General features: G+C 43.3%; 1 protein-coding gene across 1 annotated transcript in view; it reads left to right on the forward strand.

The window, feature by feature from the left end:
* The window catches only part of ESD (esterase D), a 73,339-nt gene that overhangs the window by 45,826 nt on the left and 11,216 nt on the right, over positions 1 to 16,297 (forward strand). The window contains exons 3-4 of the mRNA XM_073580253.1: positions 4,946 to 5,034; positions 6,990 to 7,088. Coding sequence (XP_073436354.1) covers positions 4,946 to 5,034; positions 6,990 to 7,088 — 188 coding nt within the window. The remainder of the gene's footprint in view (positions 1 to 4,945; positions 5,035 to 6,989; positions 7,089 to 16,297) is intronic.

Raw genomic sequence — 16,297 nt, forward strand, 5'->3', positions numbered from 1 at the left:
GCTAAACGTTGTGGATTTCCGTTGACACCTCTGCAGACGCCTATCCCTTTGAGGGGGATTGATGCTACCCCTCTGGCTAAAAATAAACCTCAGTTTTGGACCCAGTTGGTCATGCGGGTCGCCCCAGACCACCAAGAAAATTGCAGATTTTTGGTGTTGCATGGTCTGCATGATGCCGTTGTTCTGGGGTTTCCCTGGTTGCAGATTCATAATCCAGTTTTGGATTGGAAGTCTGTGTCTGTGGTGAGTTGGGGTTGCCGGTGTACCTTTAGTGAGGCTCCGGTTTTTTCCACCTCTCCTCAGTCGCATGAGGTTCCTGACTATTTGCGGACTACTATGATGTATTTAGTGAGAATGAGTCTGCGTCCTTGCCTCCTCATAGGAGTTATGACTGTGCAATTGAACTAAGCCCGGGGTGTAAATTTCCTAAGGGCCGGCTCTTCAATTTATCTGTACCCGAGCACGAGGCTATGCGGTCCTATATTAAGGAGGCGTTGGAGAAGGGTCATATTAGACCATCCTTTTCACCCTTAGGTGCCGTTTTTTTTTTTTGTGGCCAAGAAGGATGGTTCTTTAAGGCCTTGTATTGATTATCGTGCCCTCAATAAAATTACTATTAAATATCAGTATCCGTTACCCCTGATTTCGGATCTATTCTCTAGAGTTATAGGTGCTTGCTGGTTTACCAAGCTTGACCTCAGGGGGGCGTATAATCTTATCCGCATTAAGCAGGGGGATGAATGGAAGACTGCGTTTAATACTCCGGAGGGACATTTTGAGTACCTGGTGATGCCTTTTGGGCTCACTAATGCCTCTTCTGTCTTCCAGTGCTTCATGAACGATATTTTCCTAGACTTTGTCGATAAATTTTTGATTATTTATCTGGATGATATTTTGATCTTCTCCAAGGATTGGGATTCTCATGTGGAACATATTCGGACTGTGTTCCGGATCTTGAGAGAGAATTCTCTGTATGTCAAAGGATCAAAATGCCTTTTTGGAGTGCAGAGAATTTCTTTTTTGGGATTTATTTTGTCTCCGTCAACTATTGAAATGGACCCGGCCAAGGTACAGGCCATTTATGATTGGGTTCAGCCCACTTCTTTGAAGGTCCTCCAGAAGTTTTTGGGTTTTGCTAATTTTTATCGGAAATTTATAGCAAAATTTTCTAGTATTGCCAAACCATTGACTGACCTGACCAGGAAGGGTGCTGATGTGTTGAATTGGTCTCCGGAGGCGGTTGCTTCCTTTCAGGAGCTGAAGCGTAGATTTACCTCCGCCCCGGTTCTGCGGCAACCTGATGTCTCGCTCCCGTTCCAGGTAGAGGTGGATGCTTCTGAGATTGGTGCAGGAGCGGTGTTGTCCCAAAAGGATCCGGTAACATCTAAAATGAATCCCTGTGCTTTCTTTTCCCGTAAGTTCTCTTCATCTGAACGTAACTATGATGTGGGGAATCGGGAACTGTTGGCCATGAAATGGGCATTTGAGGAGTGGAGACATTGGTTGGAGGGAGCCAAACATCATGTTGTGGTCCTCACTGACCACAAAAATTTGATTTACCTAGAGTCGGCTAAACGCTTGATCCCTAGACAGGCTAGGTGGGCCTTGTTTTTTACACGTTTTGATTTTGTGGTCTCTTTCCTTCCTGGAACTAAGAATGTTAAGGCAGACGCCCTCTCTAGGAGTTTCTTTGCTGATTCTCCTGTGGTGACCAAGCCTGCCACCATCTTAGGCGAAGGGGTAGTTCTTTCTGCCATCTCGCCCGATTTGAGACTTGCTCTGCAAGAGTTCCAGGAGGACAAACCTGAGCGTTGCCCCAGTGGAAAGTTGTATGTTCCTGACCAGTGGAAGAAGAGAGTGATGTCTGAAGTTCATTGCTCTGCATTGGCTGGTCATCCAGGTATTTTTGGTACTAGAGATCTGGTGAGTCGCTCTTTTTGGTGGCCCACCTTGTCTCATGATGTCAGGAATTTTGTGCAGTCCTGTGGGACTTGTTCCCGGTCTAAATCTTGTTCTCGCTCTAGTGGGTTGTTGATGCCTTTGCCGGTCCCCAGGAGGCCATGGACCCATATTTCAATGGATTTCATCTCTGATATGCCGGTCTCTCAAAGAATGACTGTTATTTGGGTGATTTGTGATAGGTTCTCTAAGATGGTTCATCTTGTACCACTCCCTAAGTTGCCATCCTCCTCTGAGTTGGTGCCTCTGTTTTTGCAACAGGTGGTTCGCTTGCACGGGATTCCTGAGAACATTGTATCTGACAGAGGAGTTCAATTTGTGTCTAAATTTTGGAGGACGTTCTGTTCCAAGTTGGGAATTCAGTTGTCCTTCTCCTCTGCTTTTCACCCTCAGACCAATGGGCAAACAGAGAGAACAAACCAGACCTTGGAGTCGTATTTGAGATGTTTTATTTCCGCTGATCAGGATGATTGGGTTTCATTTTTGCCCTTGGCCGAATTTGCTTTAAATAGTAGAGCTAGTTCTGCCACTTTGATGTCACCTTTTTTTTGTAACTTTGGTTTTCACCCTCGATTTTCTTCAGGGCAGGTGGAGCCTTCTGCCTGCCCAGGTGTTGACACTGTGGTGGAGAGAATGCACCAGATCTGGGACCAAGTGGTGGATAAGTTATCTCTCTCCCAGGAAAAGGCCCAGCGGTTTTCCAATCGACATAGGACCATTGGTCCCCAGTTTAAGATTGGTGATATGGTGTGGTTATCATCAAAAAATATTGCTATGAAGGTGGCTTCTCCTAAGTTTAAGCCTAGATTTATTGGACCTTACAAGATTTTGGAGATTATTAATCCGGTCTCTTTTCGTTTGGCTCTTCCTGTCACATTTAAGATCCATAATGTGTTCCATAAGTCCTTGTTGAAGAGGTTTGTTGAGCCAGTTGTGCCTGAGGTGGCACCTCCGGACCCTGTATTGGTTGAAGGTAACTTGGAATATGAGGTAGAGAAAATTCTGGATTCCCATCTGGCTAGACGGAGACTCCAGTATTTGGTTAAGTGGAAGGGTTATGGTAAGGAGGATAATTCCTGGGTCTCTGCCTCTGATATTCATGCCAAAAGATTGGTGCGTGCCTTTCATCGGGCTCACCCTGATCGCCCTGGTAGCGTTGTTGAGGGTTCGGTGACCCCTCTTCAAGGGGGGGGTACTGTTGTGAGTTCATTTTCCCCTCCGTCACTGAGGCCTGGTGAACTCCCTATTCTAGTGAAGGAAGGTAGTGAGCCTGATTATCAGGCACCTGGGACTAATGAAGACGATTGGCTGAGTGGAGTCACTGACTGGATTTAAGGCAGCCTACGCCCTTTCTGCCCTGCGGGTGATTTCTCTGTGGACTCTTGGACACCAGTCTGATTCCTGCTCTCCTTAAGCTAAGTTTTCTGTTTTGCCTTTTTGCATCTAAGATTTGTTTTTGTTTTTCTTGCTTTTTGGATTCTGCCACTCCCTGCTGGAGTGTGCAGTGTTCCGTGAGCTCTGTCTTCTGAAAGTACCTGAGTGCTGATTTAGTTTTTGAAGCTTAGTTGCTTCAGGGCCATTTTTATATCAGCTTGTTGGCTTTTGTCTCTGATAGGGTTTTGGCAGATTGCAGACAGCAGCCTTCCTATCCGTTCCTATCTAGGTAGTTTATTGGGCCCCGTCTTTGCTCAGCCTGTCTTTCTGTCTGTGTAAGTGTTTTCATCTTGCTTCACCGTCATTATATGTGGGGGGCTGTCTGTTGCTTTGGGGTCTGCTCTGGGGCAGTTAGATTTCCCCTTTCCTTCTTTAGGCCTATGTATCTCTCCGGCTGTGATCGAGGGGTCTAGGTCATCGTAGGAACCCCCCACGGCTACTGCTAGTTGTGTTGATAGGTTCAGGGGTCTGCAATCTGATAGTTGCCATCTTCTCTGGTTTTCAGGACTTAGCTAGCATTTCTGTTTTTGCCTCCTACGGTGACTCAATCATAACAGCAACCATTATGACATCATAATGAGGGGCGGGGCTTGATACGCACACAATGTTTCCCCATTATGTGGATAGGGGCATTATGACATAATGAGGGGCGGGGCTTGACGCGCACACACTTTTTCCCCAATATGTAGATAGGGGCAAAATTGTTTGGTGAATTGGAACACGCAGGGTTAAAATTTCGCCTCACAACATAGCCTAGGACGCTCTCGGGGTCCAGACGAGTGACTGTGCCAAATTTTATGGCTGTAGCTGCGACCGTGCGGATGCCAATCCCGGACATACATACATACATACATACATACATACATACTTTGAGCTTTATATATTAGATTATTTCATATTCACACAATTTTGCATATTTTAATCTCAGACCGTTCTGACGTCCTCTTCATATCCATTTCTGACATTTGTGGGATCCACGGCTGTGTTGAGAATTGTTCAAAAATCTTTTGTGCACAACTGTTTTGCTGTAAACTGGACACAACACTTTACACAGATACGTAGGGGCATACTCTACTTATTACATCAGTGCAGATGTTTTGTGCCACCACAGTAGAAAAATTAAGTATGTTGCTTTGGAAAATGTGAGGATTATGCCTATTGAGTGACAATGGAGTTAATCCTCATTCGGATCCATGGCCCTGCAAATTGCAAATCTGATGAACAAATCTAAAAGTCAGCCTTGGATTTCTGCTAAGGAAAGTACACGCCGGATACTAGTCCATCGTGTGAACAAAGGAGACCATGGTCACCATTACTGCCGTTTCTCTTGTCCTACAGCGGGCATGTCTACATTGTTTTCTGTGGATGGATTCTGAAGGCAGCGATATGTTTTATGCATGTGGTTCTATCATAATAGATGTAGCATGGCTTGCTGAAACCATTTTTATTTCTACTTTTCTGCAAAATAGTATATCTTGTTGTGACAGATATATTTAATTGTCATTCTCCAGTTGCTTCAAATGACTGATGACTGCTTTATACATTTTTACAGTGCAGAACTGAAGTGCAAGATGAAATTTGGAATCTATCTTCCTCCTAAAGCTGAGAGTGGCAAGTGCCCAGTGCTGTACTGGTTATCAGGTGTGTAGCTTCATACACTGACGTTGCATTTCACAGCCTGCGGACTACATACAGATGAGCAACAAGGTTCCTATCCTGGTCTAGTAGCCACGTTTGTAGTCTATGACTGCTGTTTCAGAACACTGCGGTCTTCCTACTTCTTGCAGCATCCCCAATTCCTTTTCTCATCAGTAGGCCCGGTACAGTGTGACGCATGCATGACGTTGCAGAGGCCTGCTAATGCCAGGAGGCACAAAGGATTCTGCAGGTAATAGGAGGCATTGAAGCAGGGCTGTGGAGTTGTAGCCTGTGTCCATTTTGGTGGATTCCCAGCCGAAGGGAGAATAACTGCTTCTAGAGCTATGCTGTTTGTGTAAAGGTCCATTTTATATGGACTGACCGGTGACACAATATGATCGCCGATTTACTCATCAGTGGACGTTTTGAGTGCCTGTTTTCACAGGCAGACCAGTGTAAATCTGTCCGCTCCATAGATAATAATAAGTATGTGTTCTATCCATGAGAAAACTGGACATCTGACTGAGGATTTAATCAGGGCTCAGAAATCTGTGACTGTAGTCTCTATGAAAGTGACAACCTATTGAGAATAAATTGTCTATTTTCCCCTATAAGCTGCACGGATCTTTAGTATGGGCTGATTTTAGTTTTATAACTACTGTATATTCCCATGCACGAGACAAAGCTTTAATACCAGACACAGTCCATAAATTTGTAAAATTATTGAACCTGCATTTTCTGGGTCATCACACATCCCTCCACCTCCCAAAAATACAATAAAAAAAAACCAAAACGATCAAAACATCATATGTACCTCAAAATGATAGCAATAAAATCTACAGTGTGCGCATAAGTCAGACTGTCATGTTGCACATACGTGATGGATCCATTTTTTTTCATGGATAGAACACATACCCATTATAATCTATGGTGCAATACACATGTGTTTTTTTTCTGTGTCCATACAAATCACATGGAGACATGTCTTTGTTTTTTTTTCTCTGGTAACACAAGAAAAATGCCCATACAAGTCTATGGGTCTGTGAAAAGCCCATACAGCACCCAAATGGCATCAGTGTATTTATTTATCTAGACTTGAAAAACACCGACATGGATGATAAAACCGGACCCATGGACGGTACATTGATGACACCGGTACCATTTTCTCATGGACATGTGAATGAGGCCTTAGAATGCAAAATGGAACGCACCCTCGCATAGGTCCAGTCATGAAAAAATAAGTTATGGGGCTCAAAAAAATGATGACACAAGCAATTTTTTCTTTTTTTTTGTTGCAAAGCAAAAAAAAAAAAGTACCGTAATCACTAAAATTATATATATATATATATATATATATATATATATATATATATATATATATATATATATAAAAAAAAAACTTTTGAAGTTTGGAATCGCTGTAATCAAACTGACCTGGACATTCATGGTCATTTTATATGGAATGAATTCTGCAAACCACCCCAAAAATTAAAGACTTGCATTTTTTTTTTAAATTTTTTAGCCGTGTCATGCCACAATTTTTTTTCCTTTTTAGTTCTTCAGTACATTTTATGGTAAAATAAAAGTGAATGGTGTCAATCAAAACTACAACTTGTCCTTCGAAGAATAAGCCCTCCTAGCACTATATCAATGGAAGCTGATGGCCTATCTTGTGCTTATTTTCATAATTAATTTTTAAAGTGGTTTTTTAAAGACAACTCAAACCTATTTTTGGTTTTCATTGTGAACAGAGAAGAACCCTGTAACTTCTGATCCGGGTACATACTATAAAGTTGCTGTGTGGAGATGTATGAGCGTTTACCTCTGAGCTGTGTAGAAGTTTACTGGGTTCTCTGGGTAATGATTGATTTGGTTAATATATAACCGAATAAAAGCAGACTGTAAGGATGCGGCTGCCTCTGGGAAGTAACTCAATAGATCTGTTTTTATTTTTGCAGGACTGACATGCACAGAACAAAACTTTATAACCAAGGCTGCCTATCACCAGGCTGCCTCTGAGCTGGGGATCATTATAGTAGCGCCCGACACCAGTCCTCGTAAGTGTCGTCACTTGGTTTTCTACACATAAAACGTTGTACAAATCTGATTCTGGTGGTTAGAATTCAATTTGAGAGCTATAAACGTTCTATGAATGTTTGAGCAATGTGACTCTCTTTCTCTTTGATTTTCTATTCAAGGGGTTGTCTCTTACTTTAAAAGTTAATGGTTCCATGGAGGAGTAATAAAAAACAAACTTGCCTCCAAGACTGGCATTGCTTCAGTACACTATGTAGTCAGTCCCCGACCAGTCTAATGGCACCAATATTTTGCATGCTGAATAGACATCAACAGGAACGCTGCTGCCAATCAGCAGCCACTGATCAACTGCAGCCTTCACATTCTGTCCGAGCAGAAGAAAAAAAGTGACTCTTCTGTTTCTAGAGTCCTTTTTTAATAGTTGTTTGTGTGTGTGTGTGACCTAGATCCAAGTATGTGCAAATGGGGGCTTCAGGTGTATTGTTCAAGCAAGTCTATCCATCATATATTTATAGTATTTGTGTGTAACCCACTGCCAGCGATCGACCTGGAACTTTACCTCACTCTCGTCGCAATGTACCAAACCTCATGGAGCTTACATATGCATATTAATATGATTGGTTTAAAAGGAATGTGTCATTAGAAAATACATGTTATTTAAATGAGGTTTTTGTGTTTAAATGCTTTTTTTTTTTTTTTTTTTAAATTGTCATTTTTTTTTTTTTCTAGATTATGTTCGTTATTAAAAATTAAAATAAGACCACTTGCCATTTTTACATTCGCCAAGTGTTTTTTTAAGGGAATGTGTCAGTAGGATGAACCTTCTAAAGGGGCCTGTAGGTCATAGGAAGCTGAATAAAGTGATGCCTTGATATCTGCTATCCGATGTCTTATTCCAGATAAATCCATGTTGTTGTGATATGTAAATGAACGATCTATGGGCTGGACACTGATCTGCATGAGAATCTGCCTCCAGAGTTTGTTCTTAATAAAAAGGGGCATGGGCATTACCAGTGGGAGATATGTGGCTAATACAGGACAGTTGATCTGATCTTTGTCTGCTTGCAAACATATTTGCTGCAGCTCTCACAACTCTGCTGTATTGTAACACTGGCTGCCTTTGAGATTGAAGCCGAGAGGAATCTGAAGATGCGTAAGGTATAATCACACACAGCTCTGCAAGGAGAGCGGAGAGGAGCCATTACACATCCATTACAGATCACACTGGTAAAGCCCCCTTCATGTACAATAATCCTTGGAGTGAGATTCCTTAGAGTTAGATCTATATCCGGCCCATAGCCTGGAACAGCTCATTTACAGATAACAAAAACATGGATTTCTCTGCAATAGGACTACAGATATCTAGGTAACACTTTATTCAGCTTCCTATAACCTACATGCCCATATAGACGGCTTAGGAGAGTGGATCCTACTTGAAGGTTCCCGCTAAGACTCTACATTGTTATACATTGCTATTGTTTCGGGAAATTTACATTAAACAATGAACAGACTCTGACCCTAGCACTGACCTCACCTATTGTGATTGGTGGATCGTGTTATCTGCTGAGTGTAAGGTGTTTCCTGTAAAGTTGGTGCTAATCTATTTGAGCATTCCATCCCATCAGCCACAACCGTGGTCTGTGGCCACTATACGGGCTTCTTTTTTTTAAATAGCTGGCATGGACGATATCACATATGCGTCACATTGCAACCATGATTTTGTGCCATGCCGGCTAATCAAATGAAGAGCCATGAATACTGGAATGTAAGAGGCGGTATCGCTGCCACCGACTTGGGTGTCCGATGGAGTGGGGATTTGGATATTTCGCCCCCGCACATTTTGTCCCCAGCATTTGGCCCCCAGGATGTTTCACCCCCAGCAGTTCGCCCCCGGATATTTCGTCCCCAGCATTTGGCCCCCCGGATGTTTCGCCCCCAGCAGTTTGCCCCCGGATGTTTCGCCCCCAGCAGTTTGCCCCCGGATGTTTCGCCCCCAGCAGTTTGCCCCCGGATGTTTCGCCCCCAGCAGTTTGCCCCCGGATATTTCGCCCCCAGCAGTTTTCCCCCGGATGTTTCGCCCCCAGCAGTTTTCCCCCGGATGTTTCGCCCCCAGCAGTTTTCCCCCGGATGTTTCGCCCCCAGCAGTTTTCCCCCGGATGTTTCGCCCCCAGCAGTTTTCCCCCGGATGTTTCGCCCCCAGCAGTTTGCCCCCGGATGTTTCGCCCCCAGCAGTTTGCCCCCGGATGTTTCGCCCCCAGCAGTTTGCCCCCGGATGTTTCGCCCCCAGCAGTTTGCCCCCGGATATTTCGCCCCCAGCAGTTTTCCCCCGGATGTTTCGCCCCCAGCAGTTTTCCCCCGGATGTTTCGCCCCCAGCAGTTTTCCCCCGGATGTTTCGCCCCCAGCAGTTTGCCCCCGGATGTTTCGCCCCCAGCAGTTTGCCCCCGGATGTTTCGCCCCCAGCAGTTTCGCCCCCAGCAGTTTGCCCCCGGATGTTTCGCCCCCAGCAGTTTGCCCCCGGATGTTTCGCCCCCAGCAGTTTGCCCCTGGATGTTTCGCCCCCAGCAGTTTGCCCCCGGATGTTTCGCCCCCAGCAGTACGCCGCCGGATGTTTCGCCTACAGCATTTTGTCCCTGGATGTGTCACCATCTGATGTTTTGCCCCTAGCATTTTGACCCCAGATGTTTCACCCTCAGCTTTTGGGGTCAACATGCAGGGAACTAAACATCTAGGGCTGAACATACCTGGGGATAAAATATACAGGACCCCAATTGCTGGGGATTCTTGTGGCTGCCTTTTCAGCATCTCTACTGGCTGGCCTTAAAGGAGTATTATCACCTTAGAACACAAATAAACTGATATACTTACCTGTCGCAGCTGCAGCTCCTTGGGTCCCGGAGTGCAGTCTAGCAGTTCCCCGTGATGTTTTCTCCTGCTTCTGGCTGTCTTTTCATCTTGCCTGGATCACTGATCCATGAAGCATGATAAATGCCGCGGCAGTGAGGCCGAATGTCTCCTGGCCGCTCACTGGCATGACGTCACTCCTGCCCCATTCATCAGGCAATCCAGGGAGCAGGATGCCTCTCCTGTCACCAAAACACTGCTGTGCATGCGCAGTGCCGCGATGAGATCAGGCAGAAGAAGAGGACGCTGGGAAGGAGAGGACTCGTGGTGGCCTCTGGATCCAGCATGGCGATCGCCAGCCCACACAGTCAGGAGAAGATCAGGCAAAGATGAGCAGAAGACCTCTTGGTAGGTGCCAGGAGGGCATGATTGCTGAAAGCATGCTGCCTTATTTTGCTGTTTGGCATGAGAATACCCCTTTAATGGAGGCTATGAATGGAAGCAGGGGGACCGTTGACTGACTACAGGGTTAATCCCACCAACCATCTCTGCAGAACTGAGATTGGCTTTGATTAAATAAAGTGGTGGTTAACCAGCTTCTACTGAACCTCTTTATCAGGTCTTCAGAAGGGGGTTTTGGGATTAGCCCTCACAGAACACTGCCAGTATACCAAAGAATGGAGCAGCAGATATAAGTGGTATTCTCACTTCAGGATCCCTTTTTCTATTGATGTCCGTTCCTCAGATTAGGCCAAGAATAGGGTCCAGTTGTATTCTGCATTGAACCAGCTGTTTATCAGCAGCTTTCAGCACCAACAGCAAGGACAAGTGACTGGAAGCTGCAGCCATAGTTCGCCATGATTTCAGTGAGATCCAGGGAAGATGTGACAGCGCCTGGTAAAGAGCTGATCCACCGTGACATGCCTTATACAGGGGCATGCACTGCTCTGTGCAAAGAAATGCATGTTGTGGATGGGACTTGGTTGTGTGCATCCGGTCTTTCAGTAACAATCGGCCCTTTGGGGACAACCATTAACTTGGTGTGGCCCTTGGTGAATATAAGTTTGACACCCCTGATCTAAGACAAGTGACCATCATTTTACTGTCATGTACTAGTGGTGTTACCCTTAATGGCTTCTTTTTGTCATCCATTATATAGCATACTGTATCTAGTGATGAGCAAACCCGATCTGGAAAGTTCAGGGTTCGTATCGAACATTGCCTACTCGGGTTCAACCACACTGACCCCGAAAAGGCAATGTTCGGAGTTTGCTCATCAAAAAATAAAAATGCCTTCTCTCCCGACCTGTGTGGAGCGTCTTCTTGACCAAAGAATCCCTAGCTAGGAATTCTGAAAGGTATTCCCTCGGGTACGATGACATATTCACACAATGTGGAAGTGCATGGAAGAGGACTGAAGAGGACCCTCCGTGTCTGCCGGTACCTCAGCAAAGGGGTAAGTAACAATATATATATTTTCTTTTTATTATCTGGTCTGTGATGAGGATGTGGTGGACAGATTCTCCACTCCTCTGAGTCTCCATACCCATTGAGTTCAATGGAAATGATAGTATGGAGGTGCTGAACCCGAACCCAGATTTTCTTGTGTGTTTGGGACGGAACTGCCCGAACTGAACTTTGGCAGGTTCACTTCTCACTAATCTTATTTTGGGTCTAAGATGTATAAATGTGATCAAGTTACGTTTTTTTTAATTCCAAAACTTTGACTTTTCTAGATAAGTTACTTTACAAACAGACAGAAAAATATTAACAATTCGTCAAACAAACATTGCAGAACAATATATTTAAAGCGTAACTCTAAAAAAAAAAAAAAACGAAAAACTTTTGATATGTTATAGTACCTGTGGCACTGATCTTTTCCAATGGAGACCCCCTTCCAGCAGCTTTAGTTTTCTTTTTAAATATAATTTTTTTCTAAATTGTATTTAGTTTTGTGTGAAAAGTCCCATCCAAGTTACAGCAGCAGGCTCTATGTGTGCAGGATTTCAGTGGTTACTAAGGAAGTCGGGCCCCCCTGGTAGCAGAAATTGTGGACGGATTCAGGCTTCCTGTGATACATTCAGGGCTGCTCGTTCACAGCCCTCTGAAAAGTTCCCCTTCCCTCTTCCCTCATGTGCTTCATCCTGGACAAGAGGAGGGTTTCCCCCCTGTGTAAAGCCAGTAAAGGACTGAGCACATGGGGAGTTGGAGAGCTTTGCAGAGGGCTGTGAACCAGCAGCCCTGTATACATCATAGGGAGCACGTTGCTGCCTCTTTCAGACTTGCTGTTTTCCTGGTGATTACCGCGGCAGTTTAAAACCGCGACGGTAATCGCCAGGAAAATAGAACATGTTTTAAAATGGAAAACCACTTTCTGCTGCACAGTTTTCCTGCGATTTGAGCCCATTGACTTGCATTGGGCAAATCGAATGCTATCTAGTGGTTTTACCGGCGATTACCGCCGCGGTTTTAAACTACTGCGATAATTGCCGGCAAAACCGCTAGTCTGAAAGAGGCCTGATAGTTGCACGTCCTGTGTAGCCAAGCCCCCTAGAGTCCGTCCACAAGTTCTGCTACTAAGGTGAAACTACCTTCTTAGTAGCCACTGAAATCCTGCATCGCATGGAGCCTGCTGCTGGAACTTGGATGGGACTTTTCACCAGGGCTGTGGAGTTGGAGTCGGAGTTAGTTTTGGTTGGAGTCGGTAGAAATGTACCGACTCCGACTCCAGCTTTAAAAAAAATTTATTAATATTTCATAATTGAACTTTCATATGAATTTTATAAATGTTACTCAAATATATATGTTCTATCAAACTATGAACAACAGTGATAAGCAGTTCTGCTGGAGATAGACATTTCTTACTTCTTGTGTGTCACTGTTCTCCACTGCCCTTATCTAATCTTATACTTGGTTAACCTCATGCTGCCCCAACCCCCCTACTTACAATGTATGAAACTGAAAGTGAAAATGTGTTGCGAATTCTTAGTAGTAAAGCTCCTCCTCTAGACTAGATCATACTAGGTGTGCGTCTTCCAAGCATCTCACAGCTGCCTGCTACTCAGAAGAGGAAGACTGTAACAAGTATTATCCTTTCAACAAACTTTGCATCAGTTAACTGTGAGTACATGAGGAATAATAACAGTATTACTGACCACTATATCAGTTGTACGACCTGGCAATAATTTTGTACAATTGTTTTTAGGAAAAACAATTGTCATTTGGATTGTGAATGCAGAATTAAAAACCTGAGAATGTCAAAGAAGCATCACATTAAATCAGCTGTATTTGAACATTTCACCATCACTCAAGATAGAAAACATTATGTCTGTCAGTGTATGACAAATGATCCAGACGAAAACAAATGCTGTGAAGCCAAGATGAGTGCATATTCAGGCAAAGATAAAAATTCTCCTACCAGAGCTTCTAATCTAAAGAGACATTTACAGCGCTTTCATCCAGAAGTACTGAAAGCAGTGGATGAGAAAGACTGCATCCAAAACAATGGACCAGTGCCCAGCACTTCCAGCCAAACAAAGGAGCAGAGAACTTTGCAGCCATCAGTTGCAAGATATTTTGTCAGTGACAAAGTTACTGTGACAATGACAGTAGATACATTTAAAAAACAGATCATAGAGCTTGTTGTAAAGGATAGTGTGCCTATTTCATTATTTTCACGGCCAGCTTTTATGTGTCTGAATGGGGAAATGGCCCGCAAGCTTGGTGTTTCTCTGGAGAGAGAGTATTAGAAAATTAGTAATTGAAGAAGCTTTTAAACAAAAGGAAGAACTTAACTCTCAAGGGACGCTTTCTGTTTCTTAAAATGGATGCCTGCACACGTCACAGAGTGAACTATTTTGCCATCAATGTCCGAATTGTTTGTGACAAAAATGAAATAGTTACCAAGACATTGGCAGTAAAAGACACCAAAGCTCATCACACCAGTGAGTTTCTCCAGGTCTTGGTGGAAAAGGTTCTGCAAGACTATGAACTTAAAAAAGAGCAAGTTCTTTCTGTCGTAACTGACAATGCTTCAAATATGATAAGTACTATTAAGCTAATGAATGAGAGTAATGATGGTGACCAGCAGCTAGAAGAACATTCTGGGTCCACAGACACAGAAATGTTTGAAATAGAGGAACACAGTATTGTAACTGAGGAGCAAACTGAAGTTGCTTCAGATGAACAGCAACATGATAGTTTAGATGATCTTGTTGAAACTGTGTCAATATGTTCTTTCATTCATCACATGCGCTATGTTGTGCATACGCTACAGCTGGCTATAAGAGACAGTCTGCAAGAAGGACATGCTGCTGCACTGATTGGCAAGGTGAGAAAATTGGCTGCTGTTGCCAGAATCCCTAAAGTTGACTCAATTTTGAAGAGACGTGCTGGAAAAGGGGCAATTATTGATCAAGCCACACGATGGGGCAGTACTTACTTAATGATTCAGCGCTTGGTTGAACTGAAAACCTTTCTTGTAGACATGACTAACCCTCAACTGACGCTAAATGAAAGTCAGTGGAATCAGGTGACTGAGCTGGAAAAATTGCTAGAGCACCCATTTACAGTGACTAAAAAATTACAAGTAGAGGACTTAACTCCAGGTATTTTCTTAAAGGAGTGGAAGAACCTGATGTTTCGCCTGTCCCAAAGAGGAGGGTTAATTGCAAGTGGCATTGCTACATCAATGAAACTGAGAGAGGAGCTACTATTACAAAATAACATTCTTTTGGCAGCTGTTTATGTAGACCCAATGCATCGGATTCTTCTAGATGATCAACAGCTAAGTAAAGGAAAAGAAGCTCTGTTTGAAATAGCAGTAAGGATGAAAGGGTTGCAGAACAGTCAGGAGGAACAAGAAGAATTTGGTCGTCCTGCCACATCTTCACCCTCATCATCAACTGATGAAGAATTTAATTTAGAAAAATATTTGGATCACAAGGACCGTGCAAAGCGTTCCCGCATAGAAGAGTCATCCCCATCAAGGAACACAGCCAGTACATTTCAGCAGAATTTTTCATGTGCACTAAAAGAAATTTCGAAATTTGACCGTTCATCAAAAATAACAGGGCAACAAGCGATTCCTCTGTATCCTGACATTGTCAGAGATGTTGCCCGAGTGGTTACTGCTTTGCCATCAACACAAGTTAGTGTAGAGAGGTTGTTCTCTGCTCTCAAAATAATTAGATCAGATTTGAGGGCATCCATGAAGGAGGATCTGACAGAGGCAATACTTTTTCTGAGGACAAATTTATAGATTTCTTCTTATTAACTGCATAAAAGTGTTTATTGCATATTTACTTACAGTTTAGAAAAGTTTATAAAAGTTATTTGCTATATTCTAATTGTATTCTAATAAATGTAGTTTTTGCTCTAAGTGGTCTGATTACTTATATGATGGTGAGAAACTGAATAAGCACAATGTTTAATATTTTACAACAGTAAATTTGTTGTTATGAATTGGCCATTTATGAAGGAGCCGGAGTCGGAGCCTGATAAAATCCAGGAGTCGTAGTCGGAGTCGCAACTGTGGCTTACCGACTCCACAGCCCTGCTTTTCACACAGAAGTGAAGTTGCTGGAAGGGGGTCTCCATTGGAAAAGAATATCAGTGCCACAGGTACTATAACATAGCAAAACTTTTTTTGTTTTTTTTAGAGTTACGCTTTAACTGTAAAATTTAAAACTGTTAAACAAGAAACATAAAGGTTAATGAGGGGGAAGGGTTAGAGAAAAAGAGGAAAGAAAAGAAAAATTGCAGGTGTTAATGTTTGAATTATTTTACAGCTAAATATGTGACCATCAACTAAAATTCAAAGCTGTAGGCAATGCCTCTCAGATAATCTATCAAGCTTCCATTGTTAAAATCTTGCACAATACGTTTAACCCTTGCTGAAATTGCAGCGTATTTTTTGTTTCTTGTAGTGGTGGGATTTCCTGCTATTATCTGAATAATTTCTAAACTGTGGAGCTCTTGCTGATGTTCAAGACAGTTAATGAACCGGTATATATTTGGGAAAAGAGGACCACATGTTTCTTGAAAGCTACGGTGCCATCCTTCAACATCATTATTTGTTCGCTGTTGATCATTTAATGTTCGTTTATACATATTCCAAAGTTGAACTGGAAACAAAGGTGCCTGACGTCCTCTGCGAGTCATTCGACCAATATAGGTATCTTCAAAATAGTTGGCAATGGGTATGGCTTCTTGTGGAAAGTGAGGATTTTCCACTAACTCTTCATATGAAGGCACAACATTCTGTGTTGGTAGAAAGGCAAGGGCAGGTATCATGCGTATCCAACGAGCAAATTCATGGTCACCTTGATATTGCATCTTGAGTCCTTCTTTTTGACCTTTACGACAAACTGACTGTGATAGGTGGAA

Source organism: Dendrobates tinctorius, unplaced genomic scaffold (assembly GCF_039654945.1).
Source record: "Dendrobates tinctorius isolate UK_male_01 unplaced genomic scaffold, ASM3965494v1 ptg000064l, whole genome shotgun sequence".
Classification (NCBI taxonomy): Eukaryota; Metazoa; Chordata; class Amphibia; order Anura; family Dendrobatidae; genus Dendrobates; species Dendrobates tinctorius.